At 43.5% G+C, this 23649-nt stretch overlaps 4 protein-coding genes and 1 long non-coding RNA gene across 12 annotated transcripts; 4 read left to right on the top strand and 1 right to left on the bottom strand.

The window, feature by feature from the left end:
• The first annotated feature begins 31 nt into the window (after positions 1–31).
• On the top strand, positions 32–7539 carry LOC4327129 (protein kinase PINOID 2-like). 3 transcript variants are annotated; one of them, XM_066306914.1, is made up of 7 exons: positions 32–196; positions 2375–2423; positions 2517–2678; positions 3687–4004; positions 4340–4442; positions 5087–5676; positions 6217–7248. In XM_066306914.1, exons 6-7 carry the CDS (start codon positions 5096–5098, stop codon positions 7115–7117), a joined length of 1482 nt encoding a protein of 493 aa, XP_066163011.1. In that variant the 5' UTR covers positions 32–196; positions 2375–2423; positions 2517–2678; positions 3687–4004; positions 4340–4442; positions 5087–5095; the 3' UTR covers positions 7118–7248. The 3 variants fall into 3 exon arrangements, with proteins under 3 accessions (XP_066163011.1, XP_066163012.1, NP_001393229.1); XM_066306915.1 differs by lacking the exons at positions 32–196; positions 2375–2423; positions 2517–2678 and having other exon boundaries at positions 3687–3984; NM_001406300.1 differs by lacking the exons at positions 32–196; positions 2375–2423; positions 2517–2678; positions 3687–4004; positions 4340–4442 and having other exon boundaries at positions 5026–5676; positions 6217–7539.
• A 3282-nt stretch (positions 7540–10821) lies between these two features.
• LOC4327128 (zinc finger CCCH domain-containing protein 1-like) lies at positions 10822–12176 on the top strand. The gene is made up of 2 exons (NM_001409049.1): positions 10822–11392; positions 11536–12176. The coding sequence occupies exons 1-2, from the start codon at positions 10888–10890 to the stop codon at positions 11868–11870; spliced, it is 840 nt and encodes a 279-aa protein (NP_001395978.1). The 5' UTR covers positions 10822–10887; the 3' UTR covers positions 11871–12176.
• Positions 12177–12319: 143 nt separating this feature from the next.
• Positions 12320–15624, top strand: LOC4327127 (probable prolyl 4-hydroxylase 6). Of its 6 annotated transcripts, none has more exons than NM_001409051.1 (7): positions 12342–12486; positions 13321–13437; positions 14029–14086; positions 14171–14242; positions 14619–14676; positions 14750–14910; positions 15052–15623. In NM_001409051.1, the coding sequence occupies exons 1-7, from the start codon at positions 12401–12403 to the stop codon at positions 15409–15411; spliced, it is 912 nt and encodes a 303-aa protein (NP_001395980.1). In that variant the 5' UTR covers positions 12342–12400; the 3' UTR covers positions 15412–15623. The 6 variants fall into 6 exon arrangements, with proteins under 6 accessions (XP_066163002.1, XP_066162998.1, XP_066162997.1 ...); NM_001409053.1 differs by having other exon boundaries at positions 14171–14275; XM_066306905.1 differs by having other exon boundaries at positions 12320–12486; positions 14046–14275; positions 15052–15624.
• On the bottom strand, positions 13260–16999 carry LOC9266294 (uncharacterized). Its single transcript, XR_001542640.3, has 3 exons — positions 16642–16999; positions 16341–16500; positions 13260–15813 (listed from the first exon to the last, which is right to left on the bottom strand). It is a non-coding gene; the product is annotated as an uncharacterized lncRNA (long non-coding RNA).
• A 1177-nt stretch (positions 17000–18176) lies between these two features.
• On the top strand, positions 18177–22492 carry LOC4327126 (NADH-cytochrome b5 reductase-like protein). Its single transcript, XM_015766410.3, has 13 exons — positions 18177–18438; positions 18518–18560; positions 19226–19301; positions 19720–19779; positions 20246–20296; positions 20398–20452; positions 20577–20647; positions 20732–20783; positions 20925–21002; positions 21249–21338; positions 21428–21541; positions 21733–21801; positions 22133–22492. The coding sequence occupies exons 1-13, from the start codon at positions 18319–18321 to the stop codon at positions 22187–22189; spliced, it is 936 nt and encodes a 311-aa protein (XP_015621896.1). The 5' UTR covers positions 18177–18318; the 3' UTR covers positions 22190–22492.
• Positions 22493–23649: the final 1157 nt, after the last annotated feature.

Here is a 23649-nt window from a genome sequence, read left to right as displayed (position 1 = left end):
ATTTTAGCCCATGTTGAGGCCTACTGAAACTACTCCGGATTTGTCTCGGGCTTCGTCGGATCGGCGGCGAGGCTGCTTCCTTCCCCGGCGCCGGTGTCGGTGAGGCGGCGAGGAGGAGGCCGGCCGGCGCGGTCAGGTCTCGCGCGACGGGGCATTTTCCCTCTACCTGCGGTCTCCGCCTCCTTCAGGTGTTCAGGTTCGTGCTCTGCTCTGGCCGGCGCGCGTAGTGTTTCTGTGGCCTTGCCGCCTCCGCTGCTCTGCATCGCGTGTAATCCCGGCGATGTTGGTATCGATTTGATGCTGGATGAGGCGAGGGGGGGAAGGGTTGCCGTCCGCCTCTCCCGGCGACTGCGGTGGCCGGCCGTGGCGGTGTGATCCATGGGCCGCCATTGGTGTGCCTCACAGTCACAACTCACAAGTACAGTTTATATATTCAGGAGTATCATCGAGAAGCTGCTATATTGCGCTTGATTGTCTTTGTTGTGTAGCTGTCAGCAGTTGTATTAGTCTATCATCGGGAAGATTTCTGATTCCGTATTGTATTAGTTGGGGTGATTCGAACGAGGAGGTGATAATAATTGTTTTTTTTTTTCAGGTTAAAGGGTGGTTATGCCTCATATTTTAAAATGGAGGGAGTATGAAACTACTAGTGTTCCAATTACTAACAGCCTGAACCTAACTGTTACAGTGGGATGCACACAGCACATAGGTTATATAGATTGGTAGATTAGACAGGGCGGAACACTATTCTTTTTTAACGGAGTGTGATTAGTTTACATCTCTTTGAGTGCTGTAACTGGGATTTCTTATGTGGTTTCCACATGAGACGGTTGTGGAGAGTAGAGGCCATGTAGTTTCAATTTTTAACTGCTGCTTCTCTAGTCTAAAAAAGTGTTTCCTATGACGAAGGAATTATACTTCATGCTTTTTATGAATGATTGTTCTTAGTTCTATAGCATTCCCAGTTTTAAGTGTATCATACAAAGATTTCAGCTATGAGTTCACAAATTTATTAGAGCTGCAGCTTGTCAGTACATATATATGAAAAATCGCCGCCAAATGAACATTGCTGGTCTTTACACAACAGTTTTGTTGAAAATGATACACATGCAGACATGCTCCACCATCTTGTATTTAGTGTGCTGGTCTCGTGTTACATTTGCATTTGGTTGATTGCTGATGCACTCGGTTTCTACCTAAGTGCATTCCTTTGTTTCTTGCAGGCTAATGGATTTAGGTAAAACTTAGGCCAATTATCCTTTTCTATTGATTTAGTAAGAATTACTTGTTACTATATCATCGACAATTTCCATTCAGCAAGAGATAACGTAGGGCATGCTTGCAAAGCCTGATTTGCAATTTCCATTCCTTTGTCTGGAATGCAGCCACATTGGACCTTTTTCTTGCATATATTGAATACCGTTAGCAGTGTTCATTTACTAAGTACTGCTATTTATCATTGTGAATATATCGTAAGGGATGTTGTTTTTGCATATTTGCACTACAGTGCTATCTGTGTTTGGTTTAGGTTCAGGCCTTCAGGGGATGAGTATAATAAAAATTCTGCAGGGGGGCACACAAAAGCTTTGCATGTCATTCCATTAGAGTAGAAATAAAGTTGATTACACAACAAGAAAACTGGGAGCATACAGGCTCCAAAGAATTTAGTTTTTAAAAAGGATTTAGATCTTGCATAATGGTTTGCACTTCGACGACCCAGTGCCCCTCCAAACTCTGAGTTCTTGGAAGTTCTTGGAGCATGTTCTCGAGAACCTGCTGTATTGGTGACATCTTGTTTCTCAAAACCGCGTGCATTGAGCTCCTTCCACATTGTCCACTCTAATGAGAGTACATGGGTGGGGTCCTATTCATTCTTCTATACCTCTTGGAGGACAGAATATGCAAATTAACGAGAAGACATGCATTTGTTTGCGGAGAAGGCGAGAACTGAATTAACTTATAAAAAAAATGTGTTAATCACCCAAGCTCAAGAGATGCGTTAAGTGATATTATTACTCTAACCTTGACCAAATGGGACCTCAGGGTAGGAGCACTGGATATTATATGAGTTGTAGGCAAAGCAAGTCTCTAAACCTGTTTGCAATTGAGACATTTTCCTTCTGTGGACCACCGACCCAGACAAAGTCGGAAATGTGGTACTAAGTGAACACTGATGTTCACGGGCTACAGCACTGGTCCATGACAGAATGATTCTAATTATTCAAGTCTTTTTGCAAATAACTGTTGTGCATCACTAAAAACAAACTTTATGCACTGTTAACCTGGGACCTGCTTGCTCAAGCTGTCAATAATCACATACATTTTTCCATTTCATTTTAAGAGAACAATCATCCATGCTGTTATACTAATACAGGTGAACGGTGGCAGGCAAGCCACGATCAAATAACCATCCTGAATGCGAGGTTTAGTCTATATCACTATCCTGTTGATTAGACGCCTCCTATGGATATTCCCTTCTATTATTGTCTTGTTACCTTTTGTTTGTGGACCTGCAGTGAGGCCATTCCTTTCTCCAGCTCTTCTCCAAGCCATGGGTAATGGTATCTGGCTGTCTACAGTGTTGGTATAATTGCGGGAAACAAAACTTTTTCACCCCGATCAGAACCTTTTTTGAATTGGTCTCGTTTGGCAATGATTCCAATGTGCTATGCTTTACAGTAAGAACCCTTTTCTTCTTGGTGCTACCCAATGGTTTCGGTCTCCAAGGTAAAAGGTAGCACTAGATAGTGATCCACTGCTATGGTACTGTATATTCTGCATAATGTCATTGTGCTTTTTTTGGATAATACAATATTAGTTGAAGTGCTGAACAGTATCTTGCAAGCTTATATTATGTCATAACTGCAAGGTTTGCATTGTTCCAATCCATGCACAATGCCCTTGAATAGCTTGGCTCATTTTAAAACTGTGGAATCACTAGGTTGGCTTGGTTTGTTACAAATAGAGCTTGAGTTTTCATGTTCATTTTCTTCTTGTTTTGTTTAAACTTTTTTTCCACGTACAAGACTACAAGTATGCATAGTTTAGTTCATCTCCTTAACACTTGAACTATTCTTGATATGGTGAAGTGTTAAATTGCTACCTGTGCTTTACTGGTTACTGCTTCTTATCTTTGGTCGACTCTATTCAAACCAACCGAGTAACATTATGCAGGGATCTACATGTATTTGCAGCACATAATTAAGAGTTTTTGTGGCTTCTGATACATACATAATCTTGTTAGCTGCACCCCTGCTCCTCGTAACTACGTAAATTAAGTATGATCTGATATGTTTGCAATCGCAATGCATTTTCTGCAAAGTGACTGGGCAGGATCTGCCATCGAGATATGTGGGCTTTGAATGTTCCCACAGTTCCACTTGCAAATGTCTTAGTGAATCCTGCTAGACAGGATTGTACAAAACATTGACCTGATATGACGAAAATATGACATATGGCCCTTGTGCTTGTACTGGCAGTAGCAAAAACACACTATAAAAAGGCATAGAAAATCTGGGCAAATGAAACATCATGGTCCCTGACTCCCTGTACGCTATATGGGAGTAGAAGTATAGAGAACTGAACTACCACTACCACTACTACTTACCTCTGTCTGACTTGACATTTGAACTTTTTCCTGGTACATATACTCTTTTGTTCTCATCTGACTGTCTTGTTTCTCGCAGGTGCATATAGGTCATATCAAAGCTTTTGCCTGCTTGCTCCAATATCACCTCCAAAGAAACTGCTTGATGCAAGAATCAGCACTAGCAATGGTTCAAAGGGGACATTTGTTAGCACTTAGCACGAACAAGACATGACCTGATGCTGTTCATGTTCTTGCCTTTCTGTTAACTTCAGGCAAACAGCTGATGAACAGAGGCTTAGGCAGGCAAGGCAGCATCTAAGGCATGGGAGAAACAGATGGAAGGAAGGCAGCTGATATGTACAGTGCGACGTGGCCACTAAATGGACTCACATGAGGTGATTATCCCTTGAAGCAGGTATGCACCAAAAGAGAGAGATGAAAAAGGAGAAGCATCTCCTTTAGTTTCAGTTTGGCGTTACCGCCTGCACGGGCGATGCATGCAGTGCTTGTAACTTTCAACTGCAAAGCTTTACTTATCTCCTTCTTTCTTTAATACCAAAGCAAACCTACTTGCCCTTGGCTCCTCTTCATGTGACTCCATCCAGGCATAAAGCAAAGTGTCACCATGCTTACACTTCACTGTGCATAGCATGATTCCATTTCCCCTCTAGTTTCTGTTCTGTTATTTATACATATATACTACACTTTTACCCATGTAATACTTACTGCTTTGGCTTTCACTTGGTGCAGCTGCTTGTGGACACTGAGCCAGGTAGTTCCAACTATCCTTGGGGGTCCAATGATGTAATGATTGTTTGCACATAATCATCCATCCAAGTGGAGAAAAAAAAAGGTGACAATCAAAACTCTAGATCCTGGAGAATAGTTAGTATATACTTGGCAAGCAGATACTACTCTACAGTAGAAAAGCTGGGCTGTGTGGCTTTATAGTCTTTTGAGCTCTTGCCACCATGCCGGGAAACTATTCTAATCCCTCGAGGGGATGTTCCCTCGTTTGCTCAAAAACCATCTAAATGGTTATGAAAAATTCTGGAAAAATTTGACAACATTCATACAACACATATATACAACTTCACAAAATCTTAAGTCCAAACTCAACTCACACGTCGAGATATAAAAAAGACAAATTCAGCGTATGAATAGTAGTGTACTGTTTATATCTAAATTTGTCTTTTTTGTTTCTCGATGTGTAGATCGAATTTGAACATGAATTTTGGTGGACTAGTAGGTATCATTATACTCTACATTGTCAATTTTTTTCAGATTTTTTCACAACTATTTGCATCGAATTTAGAAGAAAAAGGTATACGAGGGGATATCCCTCGAGGGATTAGAATCCACTCCCCCACCATGCCATCCATTCTCTCAAGGTCACAACAGCTGCTTATATAGCAAAGAAGAGAGCTGGAAGAGCTAGTAGCTAGCAAGCCTCCTTATTTTTGCACTTGCAAACTGCATTGTTTCACTTGTCTGCAGCTAGTTTCAATGGCTGCCATCAAAGAGGAATCCGACTACGACAGTAGCCGGTCTTCGCTGACGGCGCCGGACTCCCGCCGGAGCTGGATCAGTGACATTGGTAGCTCCAGCTCGGTCTCGGCGCGCTCCTTCGGCGGCGACACACCGGCGTCGTCATGCCGGTACAAGCCCCACAAGGCGAACCAGGCCGAGTGGGAGGCCATCCGGCGCCTCCGTGCCGGCGCCGGCCGCGTCGGGCTGGAGCACTTCCGGCTCGTCCGCCGCCTCGGCAGCGGCGACCTCGGCAACGTCTACCTGTGCCGGCTGCGCGAGCCGTGGTCATCGTCGTCGATGACGACGACGGCGGGCGGTTGCCTCTACGCCATGAAGGTGGTGGACAAGGACGCGCTGGCGTTCAGGAAGAAGCTCCGGCGCGCGGAGGTGGAGCGCGACATCCTCCGCACCCTCGACCACCCCTTCCTGCCTACATTGTACGCCGACTTCGAGGCGTCGCACTACGCCTGCCTCGTCATGGAGTTCTGCCCCGGCGGCGACCTCCACGTCGCCCGCCAGCGCCAGCCCGGCCGCCGCTTCACCGTCTCCTCCACCAGGTTCGTACTCGTACACCTCCACACCCACGTCGAACGTGTGAATGCATGCGTGCCCCCACCCATGACCCATTCATGTTTAGTTACTGCTCCACTAGCCTTTTTCTTTGTTTTACCACTACTACTACTGTGGTCTGAATGAATGTATCTGATGATCTGAAGAGTGGGGGAGAAATGCTCTGTTCCAGGGTCAAGCTTTGTTTCAGTGTCACTTTTGCAAAAGCTTAGACCTCAGCTTTAGGTTAGTGATCGTCTTTCCATGTTGCATTGGGGCTTTCATCCAAATCCTTTTTGTCTTGCTGTGCCAATCTAAACAGATTTGTTGGCACCACTTGGGGTTCATACTAAGCTAATGATTTAGTAAGATTTAAACCCAAACCATTGTGCAGCTTAAGCTTTTGATACTCACAAGAGGGGGAAAAAAGAGAGAAGAGAATCTTGGGGTTATTAGCATTCCTAGTCTCTTACTGTGGATGGATTATCTTTGTCGGACAGTGAACTGATGTTGCTGAAAACGAATTAACATTGTGTTGTGTATGGCAGGTTCTATGTGGCGGAGACTGTGCTGGCGCTGGAGTACCTGCACATGATGGGTGTGGTGTACAGGGACCTCAAGCCGGAGAACGTCCTGGTCCGCGGCGACGGCCACATCATGCTCTCCGACTTCGACCTCTCCCTCAAGTGCGACGTCGTCCCGAAGCTGCTCCGCCCCGCCAGGAGCGCCGCCGCCGGTGGCAAGCCGCCGCTGCCGCCGCCGTCGTCGTGCGTGCCGCCGACGATCCAGCCGGTGCTGTCGTGCATCTTCCGCGGCGTGCACAAGTGCCATCACGCCAAGGAGTGCGCCGGTGGCGGCGCGGCGGCGGGTAACAATGGCGACGGCGACGGCAACGACGAGGAGGCGGAGACCGAGACGGCGGAGCCCGAGGTGGTGGTGGTGGAGCCGGTGGCGGCGCGGTCCAAGTCGTTCGTGGGCACGCACGAGTACCTGGCGCCGGAGGTGATCTCCGGCCAGGGCCACGGCAGCGCGGTGGACTGGTGGACGCTCGGCGTGTTCATGTACGAGATGCTGTACGGCCGGACGCCGTTCAAGGGCGAGAGCAACGAGAAGACCCTCATCAACATCATCAAGCAGCCGGTCACCTTCCCTCGCCTCGCCGGCGCCGCCGCCGCCGGCGAATGGGAGGAGATGAAGACGGCGCAGGACCTGATGTTGCAGCTCCTGGCAAAGAACCCCAAGAAGCGGCTGGGGAGCACCATGGGCTCCGCCGAGGTGAAGCGGCACCCCTTCTTCAAGGGCGTCAACTGGGCGCTCGTCAGGTCCGTCCGGCCGCCGGAGGTTCCTGCGCCGCCGGCGCCGGCGCCGAAGAAGGTGATGACGATGAGCAAGAAGGAGCGGCAAGAGCCGTACAACTACCGACCGGAAAACCACTTCGATTACTTCTGATCAAGTAGCTGCCATGCATGAGCATGATGCATGATGCATCTTGGTTAATTAATTAATTAATCACTTGTAAGAGGGGAGATTAGTAGTGTACATAGAGTGCTAATCAATGAGTAACCAGTGTTAGTTTCTCAGTGAGTGAGTGAGTGGCAGGCGGCCATGGGTGGTGGGGGTCTGCATGCTTGCTCTCATGGCGCGGTTGCGCACGCGCGGTTCGTCACTGGGTTGGGCTAGTCGGCTACCCGTGCGCGGCAGACACGAGCCCCCACCAGTTCCGTCGGTCGATCGATCGATCGGTGAAGCAGCAGCTTTGTTTGCGTGGCCCCGGACACCGTGCGCGCATCTCCCAGCCGATCTCGCTGCTGCGCCTGCGCGCAATTTCTTGTGCCGCCTTTCGCGGAAATAAAGCCAGCCCCCTCCCCGCGAAGTGTCTAAGTAACTTATCCTAAAATATAACAACTTTTTCTAAAATATAATAACTTTTGACTTATCTTGTCCTAAAATATAACAACTTTTAGCTAAGTGTCCAAATTTATAGGTAAAAATGCTTATATTTTGGGACAGAACGAGTATACTCTATACTCATCATGGAAAATGTCAAGCATGTCTGTTCTTAGGCCGCCCAGGCTAGTCGACGAAAACTCCGTTAAATTTTAATACTGACGAGTAAATCGATAATAAAATTTAAATTTTTATAGTAAATACTAGTTATATTGAAATTTGCTCATGCTTAAAAAATTTTCGGGTAGGCTTTTTTCCCCTAAAACCAAGTGCAAACGTTGCTCATTTGTTCACATTTATCTCTATAAATATACACTCACTATCTATATAATTGTACACATGCAATGCACATCTTATCTCTCTGGCCTCCGTAAAAGATTAGACTGAACGGCTTATTATTAATAGGTATATAGCATGTCGCTAAAAAGAATCATTAACCATAAATATAACTACTCGGAACATAACCAGCTGAGTGTCAGCTAGCCATACAATTTATGTTCAACGGTGCCAATGATGGCAATGCTAAATTTTGCTATAAAATTGAAAATGCGAACTTGAATTTCGATCTATGGAAGCAATTTTGCCAATAGTTTAAGAGGTCACTAATGGCCAAAGTTGTAAACAGTTCTGATGACAAGTAAATAGGTAAGGAGAGTAGCTAAAAATAATAGTGATGTTCAAAGTATTAAAAAGAATCAACTCGAAACACATCCAAGATGGATTTTGGTGGACAAAATGAATATATATATATAGGCACGTAATCCATCCGTCCCATAATATAAGGATTTTAAATTTTTTTGCTTGTATTGTTTGACCACTCATCTTATTCAAAAAAATTTAAAATTATTATTTATTTTTTTACTTACTTTATTATCCAGTACTTTAAGCACAACTTTTTGTTTTTTATATTTGTACAAATTTTTTTGAATAAGATGAATGATCAAATAGTGAAAATAAAAAGTCAAAATACCTTATATTATGGTACGGAGGAAGTATAAGTGTCATGGTGGGTCAGAGCTAGCGAGAATGCTGTGGTTTGATTGACTGATTAGTTAGCACGATCTAACCAACAAACCACGTCTCACGACTGACAGCTACTAGTAGTACCACCAATTTACCGAACGAAAACGCAATACAGAAATGGACACACACACACCGGAATTAATGAAATCATGAATGCTCAGGGGTTGAAATAGCCAGGTGCATTGCATATATAGTCGCCGGAGTTTCGCCGTCCGTACGCCGTCGTCTTCGCTCAACAGTCAGCAAACTGGAGTAGCAGCCGCAGCAGCAGCACAAGCTCTCGGACATACTCCCTCCGTTTCATTTTAAGTGCAATTAAGTTTTCGTGTCCAATTTTAATCGTCTGTCTTATTTAATTTTTTATAATTAGTATTTTTGTTATTATGAGATAATAAAATTTAAATAATACTTTACATATGGCTTATGTTTTTCAATTTTTTTAAAAAAATTTAAATAAGAAGAACGGTCAAAATTATGCATGGAAAATAATGACTGCGCTTAAAATGGAGTATGATGCCTCCTTCGCTTTGTCTCCACCCTCTCGGAGCCACCTGATCCGTCACGTCGATCGCCCACGAAACTGCCTAGCTTACCATGTGCATGCGTAGCCATCGACCGGTCACTCGCTCGTGTAGCATATACGTGCGTTGATGTGATCTCTCACCCGATCCATCGGTGTCGGTAGACTGGACTGGTAGTAGTAGACTATTCTTCCTTCGATTCGATTAGACAAATCGGATGAAATGATAAAATCACTCACGTGTGATTCTCTTTTTGATGGTTATACTCACGTGTGAGTGTGATTCGCTTAATTAAGAAAATATGAACTATATTTAGCTCAATATGGACGACATGATGAGGATGGAGTAGTTGATGATCGATTATTAGTAGTAGTATAGATTGAGCTAGCTCCATACATATTGGAGTACGATATGATTCGATGGCGTATATACAAACCATGACATGGATATATATGATGCATGCATGTAAATGTGGTTGTTCGCTGATTGAGATATCAATCACACCATTCGCAGTTCTCTTTCATCAAGTTAATGCCCTACGTTCGAAAGCATTATTTTTGCGTGTTTTTGTAAAATATATTTGGACAGAAGTGTGTCTAGATAAATTTTGAAAAAATATACATAAATGCCTAGGGTTTATTTGATTCGGTGGAATTTGAATCCATATGAATAGGAAAAATGGAGAAATAACATTGTTTGCACACATCAATCTAGAGAAATTTTTCCAAGAGGCTTGAGTACATATGTTAATTTCTTGTGGGAAAATAATTTTTCCTTTGATTTTTCTATACTTTAATCCTACAAACCGAATGATACTCAATGGAATTAATCCTTAGTGATCAAATCCTCAGTTTTTCCTCAAAAAACGAACGAGCTCTTGTAGTGTTTCGTAGCGGATGTAGTAGCATGTGTGCTACTCCAGTCCGGTATGCTGTGTTTGTTTTGGTCATGGCGAGAATCAAAGAGCTTTGCAACTCCTTTTCCTCAGCTGCATTATTGTATATTGGTAGTTCTATCTCGATCTCCATGCGCATGCATGATTCGCTGCACGCATGTGAGAAGACTGTGAGAGGGCACTGCACTGCCCCGAATGATGATGAACGGCTACGGAACGGATCATCATGAGCTTCTCCTCCTGCACCCCTACCTCCCATCATTGCTCAACGTGCTACACTAATCAAGGCCCATGAAATCCTAGGCCCAAGATTCTAGAAAACCCACCTCTCCGGCCCATCAAAATACCCAGCTCTTCGGCCCAAGATAAGAACTATCTAAGCCCATGTCGCCGCCGCGGCGGCGGCCCAGCTCGTCGGAGGCGGTCCAAGAGCTCGAGAGAGAGGCAGCCCAGCTCGCCGCGCGGCGGAGGCGGAAGCGAGCGTCACGTTGCCCACGCGATCGATTCGATCGACGAGAGGAGAGAGCACGAGAAGGAGCAAAGGAGGCAACCGTTTATTGCACCTTCACTGCGTGGAGTACTGGAGCGTATGAATCCGCCCCCAAATGGTGCCAAATCGCAGCCGGTGGATCGACCGATCGATCGATCTGGAGCTAGGTTTTCTGACCCGATCCCGATTGCGACGGAGACGGCGCCCCCAAATCGATCCATTTTTTGCCTCACTTAATCTCTCGCTATAAATCCACCACTCTCTCTTGTGTTGCTCTCTCTTCACTTGGTTGGCGGCGGCGCTGCGGGAGCTAGTAGTAGATCAAGCTAGGGTTTGGATCGAGATGGCGGGGAGGGGTGGGATGGTGGAGTGGGAGGTGGGGCGGCGGCGGGATTCGGAGGACGTGATCGTGCTGTCGCCGGGGCCGCCGGCGAGGAGGCGGCCACCGCCGGTGAAGGCGGTGGAGCCGGAGTCCGGCGGGTTCGCGTACGAGCCGCCGGAGAAGCTGTTCTACAAGACGAGGGTGTGCGAGACGTTCGTGACCAGCGGCCGGTGCATGTTCGAGGACGGCTGCACGTTCGCCCACGGCGACGAGGAGCTCCGCCCCTCGCTCACCGCGTGCGCCGGCGGCTGGAGGAAGCCTTCGCCGTCGTTGTCGGCGGCGGCGCCTCCCGTGGCGGTGGCGCCGACGCCTCCGCCGGCGCAGGTCGTGCACGAGCTCCTCGCCAGGGGATCCGGCTCCGGCGGCGGCGGCCACCGCGCCATCACCAAGGTGTGCTTCGAGTTCAGGGACAAGGGCATCTGCTATTTCGGGGAGACCTGCGCCTTCCCCCACGTCTCCGCTGCAGGTAACGCTCGCTCGCGATCGCCATAGCTTAGCTTAGCTAGGTCGATCGATCACACGTACGTGCGCGTGCATGGCCGATCTCACGTCGATCGGGATCTCGCGGATCACGGCTACACCTGACCCGTCCTCACGTGTTCGACGCAGAGATCCGCCAGGGCTCAAGGCTGTCGTCGATGTCGTCGTCGTCGTGGGAGATGCCGGCACGGAGGAGCGTGGCGGTGACCGTGCCCAGGACGTTCGTCTCCGTGCCGCCGGTGGCGCCGCCGCCGCCGCCGCCCCACTACCGTGTCAACAACAGCAGCAGCTACAACGCGGCATCCATGGCCGCCGCGGCGCCCGCCGCCAGCGACGCCAACCTTGTCGCCCAGCAGCCGCCGCCGGAGCAGGGAGGCCGGAAGATGACCCGCCTGGAGATGCTCAGCCTCAAGAAGATGACCGGCATCTACGGCGACTGGCTCGAGGGGTATGAGCATCCATAAACCAATCGTCGATCTCTCGCTCGCCATGATTGATCGAGCTCCACCTGCCAATTGCCATGCCATGCATCGATCGATCGTTTCGCGTTGCTACCTTAGCTCATCGATCGTCGTCAAGAACCAGAACAATTTTATATTTAATTTATTTTCCAAATCTGCTCCCAAACCGAACATTGATCTTGTCATTTTACCATCCGTGTCTGTCGGACTCATGTCTGTATGTGTCTTAAACTGTTGTTGAATTCTGTGCGTGTAAGCAGACCTGCATTGCCGTCGTGTCGTAAGAACTGGAACAATTTTATCTTTGTGAGATTGTGTTTGTGTCCTTCCGTCTTCCTCTGTGGTGGCTTGGGCCGTTTCCTGTTCGGTGGCAACGCGGCCCAATGGGCTTGCAGACCATCGCTTTGCCGAAGGAAATGGTTTTGGTTTGGTTGTTGGAGAATTGTATATGCAGGGCGAGAGAGATGCGGATCTGGTGTTCTTTAGTGCAGGTGAAGAGGAGGAGACCGGAGGAGGGGAAGAGGGGGAGGAGGATGGGATCTGGGATTGGAGCCGTGCTGGTGCTTGTTGCAGCATGGCTAACATTTGCGCCGCCTGGTGCTCTGGCTTCTTCGCGCAGGTATTGCTGTTCTTGCTCTTGCTAATTTTTGATGCAAGGTTCTCTGATTGGATTTGGCGCCCAAGAAATCTGCTTGTGTTTAGGGAGGAATATTGTGTATGGATAGCATGATTCAGTTTCTCAAGGTTGGATTTTCATGAGTGTCGATGTCTTTTGCAACAGTTGCTGTTGTGGGTAATTTTGACCCACCCGCACACTCAAAAGGAAGAACATTGTAGGCTAGTGGTAGTGAACAAAAACATGTCTTTGAAGTCTAAAGTATAATGTTGCCTGTCTTATATTGTTCCCTGATGATCTTGTGTTGATTATGATCATGGTATTGATGCATTAGGATTGATTTAGAAGGTCTTATGTAATGTAAAGAGCAATAGAGCATTATCTGAATGCTGGTGTTGTTAGTATAAAACTTTGGATGAATCGCTTCGATTATCGTGGGTTGATGCAACCATTTGGTGGCATATGTGAGATTCCTATTATAAAACTGAGTCCATACCAATTAAATGATTACAATCAAGAGGCAGTGGAGAAGGGGCAACATAGATGGGGGAAATGGTAATGAGGGCTAAGCCTGTCATCTAAAAGAATGGTAATGAGGGCCATGAGAGAAGGGGGAGACTTCTATTTTGTCTATGGATGTTCCTTCTAATTTTTTTATGGGGGTCTGGAAGGCGCTAGAAAATTATAAAAAAGCATACGAAGGAGGGGAGAATGGAGGAGAAAATGTTCTAACATTGATAAGAACAGGAAACTGAGATGTAAAAAGGAAAACACGGTTTTGAGTTATTTTTCTTTGCAGAAACTTATATTATGGAATTCATGTATTACTCCTTTCAGGTTTGATCTGAGTATTGCACAAGAAAAGTTAGTGAACTCCACAGGTGGTTCAACTGCTTCAAGCTCACACCTTGTTTTTGATCCTTCAAAATCAAAGAGACTCTCATGGCATCCAAGGTCGGTTTTGTCAACTTGATATGACTAGTAATATGCCTGTGCTAAACACTACGGTACTACTTTAGTTGTCTTTAATAATTTTTAAAATTTTCATGTTAGCAAAAAAAATTATTATATGAATTGTGCATTTGAGTTTTAATTCAATTTATGTCATAGATCAAATATATTTCATGTAAAGTATAATAATATGATATACCAATTCATGCAGATATATAATGCATATATCTGTGCCTTAAGTCATATGATATTAAAGATATATGATAATACGTATATTTATGCCTTAAGTCATAATAATGCATAATAATATGATATATTATGCATATATCCGTGACACGCAAAATAATTCACAATGGCGTTGATATCAATATTTATTCATCTCACAAGCGCCATTTTATTTATTCATATTGATATGGAAGGATCAATATTTATTTATCCCACTTCCACTGATGTGTTTACATATCTTATTATGAGAACTTGGGTTCTTATAGTCATGTACTTCAAACTGTCTCTTAAACATCTTAATTTTTCAGATATGTCTTGTTTTATTCTTCTTTACGTGGTGGGCAAATCCCATTTCTTACCTTAATATAGGATCTTCTTGTATGAAGGTTTTCTTTCTGACATGGAGTGTGACCATTTAGTATCTATGGTAATTTTTGTAACACTGTTATCACAGCTTATTATTTGCATTTGTGTTATCGAAGCTTATCTGCTTATGTTTTCATTATCACAGGGACGTGGTAATATGGAGTCATCTTTAGCATTTACTGATGGTGATAGAAATAGTTCGTATAACAACATTGAGGTAGGCCTCAAAGTGTACCTAGCTAATAGCGAAGTGAGCATACATCCCTCTTTCATAATTTGTGGTATTTTGGAATCATGCAGAAAATATACTCTCATTGAAATAAATACAAGAGAAACCTCCAATCCCTATATTTGACAATCTAGTATGATTTAGCCTGTAATTTGATGGTTAGCTGTGGCTGCAGTTAAATGAAATTGAAGTTATATACCTTTCCTGATATTTATTTCTTCATCATTCTTTTGGATATGTAGCTTACTGTAGGTGTTAAACTTGTGGAATTTTTTAAAAGGATGAACTTATGATCTACTGTATGAAGTACCATTAGCCGTGGACTGTGCTACTTCTAAACACCTATATTGTTGTACTCTTGAAGGATATAGTTGTTTCCAAGATTGAGGACAGGATATCGCTATGGAGCTTTCTTCCAAAAGGTAATCACTCACTCGACAACACAGAAACATTGCATGCCGTGTACTGGCTGCTGACATTCCTGCTGGTCTTCAGAAAATGGAGAGAGCATTCAGGTCTTGAAGTATGGAGTGAACAGAAGTGGCAGTATCAAGGAGGAACCTAAATCAAGCAGTGGTGCCCATAGGCTTGCGACCATTTTGATGTATCTTTCTGATGTCAAGCAAGGTGGTGAAACTGTTTTCCCCAGATCTGAGGTAATTATATCCTCACCAGGCCTACTTTTTCAGAACACCTTATCAGAATAACTATGCACTGCTTATAGTCTAGGCACATGTAATTTCTTCAGTGATTTGATTCAGTTGAGCAGAAGATCTTATACTAAACTATGATTTTAGATGAAGGATGCTCAAGCTAAGGAGGGGGCACCATCTCAATGTTCTGGTTATGCAGTGCGACCAGCCAAGGGCAATGCAATACTGCTGTTCAATTTAAGGCCTGATGGAGAAACAGATAAGGATAGCCAATATGAAGAATGTCCTGTCCTCGAAGGAGAGAAATGGCTAGCCATAAAACATATAAATTTGAGAAAATTTGATTATCCAAAATCATCACTTGCATCCGAGGATGAGTGCACAGATGAAGATGATAGGTGTGTGAGTTGGGCTGCTAGTGGTGAGTGTGACAGGAATCCGGTGTTTATGATAGGAAGCTCAGACTACTATGGCTCTTGCCGAAAGAGCTGTCGAGTGTGCTGATTATTTTGCAATTTTTTGCTAGTAGAAATATTGATGTCATAGGCAGAGAATGGTGTAACAAACTGTATATGTTGCCCGTTTTTCTTTTATGATTTACTTTGCGTTTGTTAGGAAATTTAATTTGGAGTTAATGGATTGACCACTGTTCCCAAATTATGGAAAATAATTTTGTTCCATCAGATGATAATGATATATGCACATCATAATTAATCATGATATGATTGTAGCTTATATTGTTGGTTAAATGACCTTATTCTTTCAGCATATAATCACGAGAAAATTATAATATGAGAAATGGTAAGCAAGCAAGGCGTCAGATGTAACTTACCAAATTGCCGTTCCATGTGAAGACACCATCATACTTGGCAGTTGGCACCTCATTTATAACTCTCGGCTGTACTCCTGAAATAAATAAAATACAGTGAGAAAATTATAGGAGATATTCTTACAGCCCACTGCCTTAGTTTTTATTTATGACCATTTCCACTTACAGCTATGTGCAATACATACAGAGTTACACACTAATACTTGTCTATTATACAAACAAAAAGGTTATACCAAACGCTAGCAAGCCTTGCATATTAAAACAGGAGATATTTGCCATATCTATCTATTTCTTTGAAAGCTAGAGAATTAACAGATGACCATATATACAAAAGTGGTTGTTAAATGAGTGTTTCTATTACACCCTAGTGAAAGATGATTCTTATCACTTCTACCATATATTTTTGCCTATTTCTAAGCTTGCTTAGAATTTTAGTTGAAGTTTACTGTTTCAATTCATTAACTAACTTGCTACTTGAAGAAAGTTTCAAAGGGTATTACCTAATACTCTGTGAATGCATACTCAAAATTGTACGTACTACATATATAAGATATATATGAGTGTTTTGCCTGAAACAATCTTAAATAATCACAATGATAAGTACCTAAATTTAGAGGGCTATCATGCCTACTTCACCATCGGCCATCCCCTCTGGGATCTTTAGGGTTCAAAAGTAGCAGCCAGTGGTGGAGCCACCTCTCGGGTAGGTCAGGTGACCGCCTAGGCTCCGTCATCGCTTCTCAACTGCTAACTGGCTTCGGTGTCTACAAAAAGTGGTTGCACATTAAAAAATGCTATTAGTCGCGAGGTTCAAGCGCTTTGCCCACTGGTAGCAACACTAGATCTAACGGTTAACATGGCAATCACAAGATGCAGATCTAATAATATGAAGGAAAGTGGATTACCTCTCACGGCGGTGGATTGACATAGATCCACCCATGATAGCATCAAAGACAAGGAAGGTGGCGACGACCGGTAGAGATAGATGGCGGCGGATAATCAACTAAAGGATTAGGTTAGATCTGTGTTCCTCTCCGTTTCAATTGGTAGCATGGCACGAGGCGTACGACCCATGGCGGCGGTGGGCGGAAGGATGGAGATGGAGATGTGAGAGAGGAGGGGCGGCGGTAGTCGGATGGAGCGTAGATGGAGATGTGATAGACGAGTGGCAGCGGCGATCTTGGGGGGGGGGAGATGGAGATGGAGAGAGGATTGGCGACGGCAATAGATGGAGGGGATCGAGGGACGAAGAGATAATGACACGAGAATAGAAAAGTGGTGGTACAATGGCTATTGAAAGGGGAAAGATGGAGATGCAAGAGAGGAGCGGTGGTGCCGTGGCGGCGGTAGGTGGAGGGGAGGGGATAATAACAAGAGGAAAAGTAGCCTATTAGGGTTAGGTTGACACATCATGAATTTCATACGCTAGGGGATAATCTGACGGTTGAAAAAACAACCCGCTTTTTGAATAAATAATTTATTAATTGTGGCATCATTTCTTCCTTGAAAATGTATTTAACATTTCACCGTTGTATTGTAATGATTATGGTTTCTAAAAAATATGCTAATATGAAAAGAGTTTATCCCTTATCAGACATTGTCATACCGATTCATAGTTGATCGACTTGCCCTTCCTATACCGCGGATGTAGCAGTTACTTTCATTTTTCTGAAGAAGTGTTCTAATGACTTATAACTCTCGACTAGAAACTTGAAACTTGAAATTCCAACTGATTTAAACTCCCAATTGAAAGATCTTAAAACTTCCATATTATATGAAAAAAAATCATAACTTTATCTACTCCCTCCGTCCCACAAAGGAAGTCGCTTTGCTCAGTAGAAAATGCCCCAAAATACTCGACGCTGAACTTTCCCATCAGCTAGTAGTAGCGCATAAAAGTGACAGTAGCTAATGAAGTTTTTTAAATGATGGGACCGGTTGGATTACTATAATCCATAAAGTTGGTACCAATGTGTACCGCTGCTGCAAGCACCAACTATTAATTTTATCATGATTTAAATGTTCTTTTTTAAGTAGATGTGGCAGTATAACTGATTATTGCAGTGTTGTAGCGTGCTACTCTCAAGCCTCCGCATGATTAGCTGCAATCCTATAAAACATGAGCAATATGTCATTTTCACCTAACTCTAATTTGGCTGACAATACCTAGAACGACATACTTCGTGGGACAGAGTAAGTAGTTGGTTTGAAAGTTTGAATCAAACCTTGGACTTTCAACCAACAGATTTGATATAATCTGAAGATACATTATTTGGAATAATGAAAAAGAGAATATGAAATTCCACTCTCAAGTCTCAAGTTGTGATTTTTCAACCATCACTTGCGGTAATAACGGCGGAGGCAGTGAAGAGTGAAGACCGAAGAACAGGACTAGAGGAGTCGCTTTTGTTGCGAGATCACTGCGCCGTGGGCCCACACTGTCAGCCTCTCTCTCTCTCCCTCTACTCCCACCATCCGGGCGAAATCACTCGAGCTTCACACCTGTGTCAGATCTCGGAATCACTCCGCCGCCGCCGCCGCGGAGCTCGCCGTCGACTCCTCCTCCTCCTCCTCCTCTCACCATGGCGGCGCTGCTGCTTCGTAGGCTCGCCGGGACCCACCGCGGCCGCGTGCCTCTGGCCGCCGCCGCCGCCGTCACCGGTGGAGCGGCGCTCTTCTGCGCCTCGTCTCCCCCAACCATCGTACGAACGAACCTCCTCACCGGCTCCATTTCTCCTGCAGCTTTGCTTTCTCTGTCTCACTGGTGCCGAATGATTGCAGGCGCTCATGGAGGAGAAGGGCGAGGATGCCGCTGCTAAAGTTGGTGAGACTCGATTTCTTGGATGTGTGGATTAATAGAAACAGTTCTTATGTCCTCATGGACTATTTTTTTTTATCTTGTCTGTTATGTTACGGTATTTCCTGCATCCTACCAGAGGCTGGGGATGGCTAATGATGCGAACACCTGAATGAACAGTAGTCCAAATTGTTCGTAGCATAGGAATTTAAGGCGACTTTCTAGGAACAGAATAGTCAGCCAAGTTCAAATGGAAATTTTCATATATGTTCCATTTGTTATGGACAAGGCCAAGTGTAAATGTGTTCCTTCAGGCATACTACTGTCAAATACTTAATGCACATCAATATGTTATCTGATTATGGATTTTGGCATGGTCGGATAAAAATGGTACCGTGTAGGGTCATGTAGGCATTCTAGTGGTGGTTCTGTATGGTTTTCATGCCATAATTTGGATCCTCTACATTGCTGTCTCCTAGATATTGTTTTTTAAGTGGTTCTGTTGCCTATAATCTCATCTGATCACCAATGTGTTGATGTACAAAGTTAGAGAATCCTCTTCAGATCCTGGCTGCAGCTTGCAAAATTTGTGATAATCTAAATTATTTTCCTAGCAATTTAGTCTTTATACTTCTTTACTGTTTTATTTCTGCATTTTCTTCCAACTGACAATTCTTTTTCTTGCTTTTCAGCGCTTAACCCAGACAAGTGGCTAGAGTTCAAGCTCCAGGAGAAGGCAACAGTTAGCCACAATTCACAATTATTTAGGTAATATTGGTAAAATTATACATTTTTGGACAACAAATTGCTGAAATATTTTTTCCTGCTACGTACACTGCAATTTGTCTTTGTTGCATGAAACCATAGACTATTCTCTGCTAGCATATGTAGTATATTGCTATGTAATGCTTCTGTATTTTGACTAATTGCACCCATTATCAATTTCCCGTAGTTCACGTTAGTGTCTTTGTTTTCCTCCTCATGTTTTGTTTATTGTTCTCAACTTTCAAAACAGATATATCAATGTTCAAGATATTAAATTATTCGGTGCATCGTATTTTCCCTTTTGGCAAGTTTGAAATTTTCAAATCATTTTATTGTCTTGAGTATTAATTCGAATCATTCTATCTTGTTTTGCATGCTTCTGTCTTAATTGAAGGCTTATGCATGTGATTTGATCTTGCAGATTTTCGTTTGACCCATCTACTAAGTTGGGTCTTGATGTTGCTTCATGTCTCATAACAAGGTATCCCTTTACTTTCTGGCATATGTTAGAATACCTCTACTGTGAGAATCATTTATATAAATTAAACGGAATATTTGTTTTTTTTTAAAGAATGTGTATAGATGCAGATGCTGTGTTAATAACCTTAGTTGAAACAGTGTTCTAGCTAATTATTATTGTTGTCGCTACTAGCCTGTAACAAATATTGTGCAAAGCAAAATACCACTTTATGTTAAATGAATAAATAGTTCATGTTTTTCCCCCATGTTAAATGTTACTGTTTAGCAGTTAGCCGTTTCAGAAAAGAGAGGGTTTTATATACCATTCTGTACATTTCAGCAGCACCTTGTTTAATATTTTGGCCTTCTATCTACTCACTCTTTTATAGGCGTGAATCATTTTGCATCTACTTTTCTGATAGTATGAGCTAGTATTTTTTATATTTATTTCTTACCTTGGAGACTCTAAAACCATTAATTCATCTCAGGGCTCCAATAGGAGAGGAAGTGGAGGGAGGAAGAAAATTTGTCATTCGCCCGTAAGCAGAGACAAAAACAGTTATCCATTATTGCATACATAACATATGTTAGTACGACTGTTCGATTAGATTTTTATTGGAATCTAACATGTTTTCTGCAGGTACACACCTATCTCTGATCCAGATTCTAAAGGATATTTTGACCTGCTAATCAAGGTAACACAAAGTTTAATGTCTGAAGTTCAGAACATGCTAGTTGCTTTTAGATCAGCAGTTCTTGTAGTCCAGTGTAAGGTAGTACTGAAAGGAGAGTTATTTTTGTGCTATATGTATGTTGCAGGTTTATCCTGATGGGAAAATGAGTCAGTATTTCGCAAGTCTGAAACCAGGAGATGTTGTTGAGGTCAAAGGGTAATGTGAAATGAAAATCCGTTGAGTTTTCTATGCATGTTATTGGCTATCTGTAATTGATGTCTTTCTCTTTTTTTTTTCCAGGCCCATTGAAAAGCTCAGATATAGCCCAAATATGAAGAAACAAATTGGCATGGTAAGACATGACTTCAACCTTAGCCAAGTGTCTATGTTTGCCAATTCAATTTAGCAAGCCCAAAGCTAGAAAAATTCTGAAGTTATCAAGCTGGTCTTTTTTTTTAAAAAATTTTAACAAAATGTATGTATATGCTTTCAGATCGCTGGTGGGACTGGCATAACACCAATGCTGCAGGTTGTCAGGGCTATCCTAAAAAACCCTGATGACAACACTCAGGTCTGTTGCCATCACAATTTTTTTGAACTTATTTGCACCGACTTGCACCCTTGTGACATCCCTTTGAGAAACTATCATTTTATGTGAACGATATTGCTATACCACGTAACTTTGTTATGCATGCTGACATGACAGAACAGATCAATGTATCCACTTTCATACTGCTACCAGAAATAACATTATTAGCTATATAATGTTTGACTAATGTTTTGTTCTAATCTGATTTATGGTTCTTGGTATTTCTAGGTTTCCTTAATTTATGCCAATGTGTCACCAGATGATATCTTGCTGAAAAGGGAATTAGATAGACTTGCCAGTAGCTATCCTAATTTCAAGGTTGGTATTACTACAGGGTTTAATTCATTTTGATCTGATTACATGGGATTTTTTTGTTAGTGTAACACGCCCTGGTAATTTTTCTCTAGGTATTCTACACGGTGGACAAACCATCAAATGATTGGAGGGGTGGTGTTGGCTACATATCCAAGGACATTGCCTTGAAAGGTTTGCCACGGCCAGGGGAGGATTCTCTGATCCTTGTGAGTAGTCTTTGTCATTTCTGCTTATAGTTCTGCTGATATTCTTTAAGCTTTTGACAAGAGTTTGTACAATTTTAAAGCTCGCTTATAATCTCCATCAACATTATCTTCATTCATGTGTAGCATAAACATGATTATTAATGTTGGAATGTAAGAAAGCATCAGTCATTCAATGGTTTTTGCTTGGTCAGGTTTGTGGTCCTCCAGGTATGATGAATCATATATCCGGTGACAAGGCAAAGGATAGATCGCAGGGCGAGGTAATGTGAAGTCACTATCTACCTTTTGTGATTGTAGTTAGTGCCATATTTCTTATCCTTCTTAATTGGATGAAAACAGTAGAATGATATCTGGATGAACATACTAAGATAATTCCTAGCTAAAAGCGACAATTTTCGCTTGCCAAGTTCCAGCTAACAGACCTGTCAAAGCTAGCCAGGGAGCATTCCAGTGATCTAAATATCCCAGTTGTATCCTAGTTCCTAGATTTGCATTAACCACTACAACATGACATTCGTTTTATCACTTTATTGCCCTCTTTTGCTTGGCCATGTTAATGTTTTACTGATCATCAATTTGGTTACTCTGCAGCTCACCGGCATTCTGAAAGAGTTAGGATACACTGCAGAGATGGTATACAAGTTCTGAGTGCGTCTTCAAGACGTTAGAATGCTGACATGCTTGCTGCAATGGCGCCATGGCAATGATCAAATAAACCACAGCTGAACACTTCTTTTATTATGCCACAGCAGTTGGGTTCCAGACTTGAGAAAGTTTTGACATTTCTCAATAATGTTCATTGAGAATCACATCTTTTTGCGTGGTTTGCTTCTGCGATATGTTCTTGCGGCCCATGCACCTGGATATGCATTGCTTCAGCCGTTTATGAGATGGTCTGGAATTGCCGTGGATGATCTTATAGAGATAGATCCATTCACAGATTTGAGACTACCTTGTGCACTGCATTTCGAGTTTTTACCTGACGAAACAGCAAATTCATACAAGGAGAGCTGGAGAGGTGAAAATTAAACATGTGTTTGGAATTTTAGTTGCCGCAGAACCACAGTAGCACGACGATTAGAAAGGTTTAGTTTTGAAAACCAAGTTTTAGAGGGTTTGTTTTTAAAATTTAAACCAAACAAACGGCTAAAAGAACTCTAAAAGCAAAACAGTTATCCAGCTTCATCATCTTTTTACTTATACTTATCAGCTAAATTATTTATTTTCAACCAAATTTGATTTTAGGTTTTTTTTCAGCGAAATTTATTTTTCACCATTTACTTTAAGATTGTTAAAAACACGTACTATATCAAAATTTTATTTGCAAATTATTTTTCAGCCTCGTTTCGTCGCCGCTTCCTCTCCCACACGGCCACGGCCACGCCGCGACACCCATCTCTTCTTCCTCGCCGCGGCGGAGCGGGGAGACGGACGGAGAGGGAGGGGCGCGTCTCCGGCTGGACCGTCATGCGCGGCCGCTTCCCGCCAAGGTACGCGTGCGATGCGAACCCCATGCCCGCCACACGGATCCGCGCGCACCCATGGTGCTCTGCCGCCGCAAAATGGCCCGGCCACTGGTTGCTCCTGCGGCTGCGTGGTCGTGGTGCCGAGGGGGAACTCGGGATCGTCGTCGTCGGTGGCGTAGTGGATGTCGCCGTCGGCGGGGTGGTGGGATTTGGAACTGGAACCATGTGGTAGCATCTAGGAGAGGCTTTGGCTTCCTCTTCCCTCTTCTGGGATGGGATTCGTGTGGAAAGCGAGGAGAGAAGAAGGCCGCTCGTTTTGGCTTGTTGCGTGCTAGGGTTTGGGGAATAGGGGGGCAGCTGGAACCCTCGCCTTAATCGCCCTGATAATCCTGTCTAGATTGCTCCATCCTGGTGCTTGGCACTTCTCTCCTGTAGTGAAGTGATCCGGTGATTCAGTCACAATGTGATTGTGATGTCTAGAACCGTCATTAAAAATGCGCATGATTGTAGTGTATGGATAGCTACATCCAGGTGACAATATCATAAAAAAAATATTCAAACCATGCTGTGTTAGCACAAGGAATTCTAATTAAGAATTTACTACTGATTTTTTTTTCTGGTTGGCAGTAGTTTGCTTGATTA

Source organism: Oryza sativa, chromosome 1, assembly GCF_034140825.1.
Source record: "Oryza sativa Japonica Group chromosome 1, ASM3414082v1".
NCBI classification, from domain to species: domain Eukaryota; kingdom Viridiplantae; phylum Streptophyta; class Magnoliopsida; order Poales; family Poaceae; genus Oryza; species Oryza sativa.
Note: the sequence above shows the minus strand (reverse complement) of the source record. Positions and strands in the feature narration are given on the sequence as shown.

What these genes read in the sequence shown, in the direction of transcription:
- LOC4327127 (XM_066306900.1), top strand. Translation starts at nt 12,332, where the DNA reads ATGCGGATCTGGTGTTCTTTAGTGCAGGTGAAGAGGAGGAGACCGGAG. An exon ending in TGTACCTAGCTAATAGCGAA is followed by an intron (nt 14,276 to 14,618) that starts GTGAGCATACAT and finishes GTACTCTTGAAG; the next exon opens with GATATAGTTGTTTCCAAGAT. An exon ending in ATGGAGCTTTCTTCCAAAAG is followed by an intron (nt 14,677 to 14,749) that starts GTAATCACTCAC and finishes GCTGGTCTTCAG; the next exon opens with AAAATGGAGAGAGCATTCAG.
- LOC4327129 (NM_001406300.1), top strand. Translation starts at nt 5,096, where the DNA reads ATGGCTGCCATCAAAGAGGAATCCGACTACGACAGTAGCCGGTCTTCG. An exon ending in TTCACCGTCTCCTCCACCAG is followed by an intron (nt 5,677 to 6,216) that starts GTTCGTACTCGT and finishes TGTGTATGGCAG; the next exon opens with GTTCTATGTGGCGGAGACTG.
- LOC4327128 (NM_001409049.1), top strand. Translation starts at nt 10,888, where the DNA reads ATGGCGGGGAGGGGTGGGATGGTGGAGTGGGAGGTGGGGCGGCGGCGG. An exon ending in CCCCCACGTCTCCGCTGCAG is followed by an intron (nt 11,393 to 11,535) that starts GTAACGCTCGCT and finishes TGTTCGACGCAG; the next exon opens with AGATCCGCCAGGGCTCAAGG.
- LOC4327126 (XM_015766410.3), top strand. Translation starts at nt 18,319, where the DNA reads ATGGCGGCGCTGCTGCTTCGTAGGCTCGCCGGGACCCACCGCGGCCGC. An exon ending in GCTTCATGTCTCATAACAAG is followed by an intron (nt 19,780 to 20,245) that starts GTATCCCTTTAC and finishes AATTCATCTCAG; the next exon opens with GGCTCCAATAGGAGAGGAAG. An exon ending in TGAAGAAACAAATTGGCATG is followed by an intron (nt 20,784 to 20,924) that starts GTAAGACATGAC and finishes ATATGCTTTCAG; the next exon opens with ATCGCTGGTGGGACTGGCAT.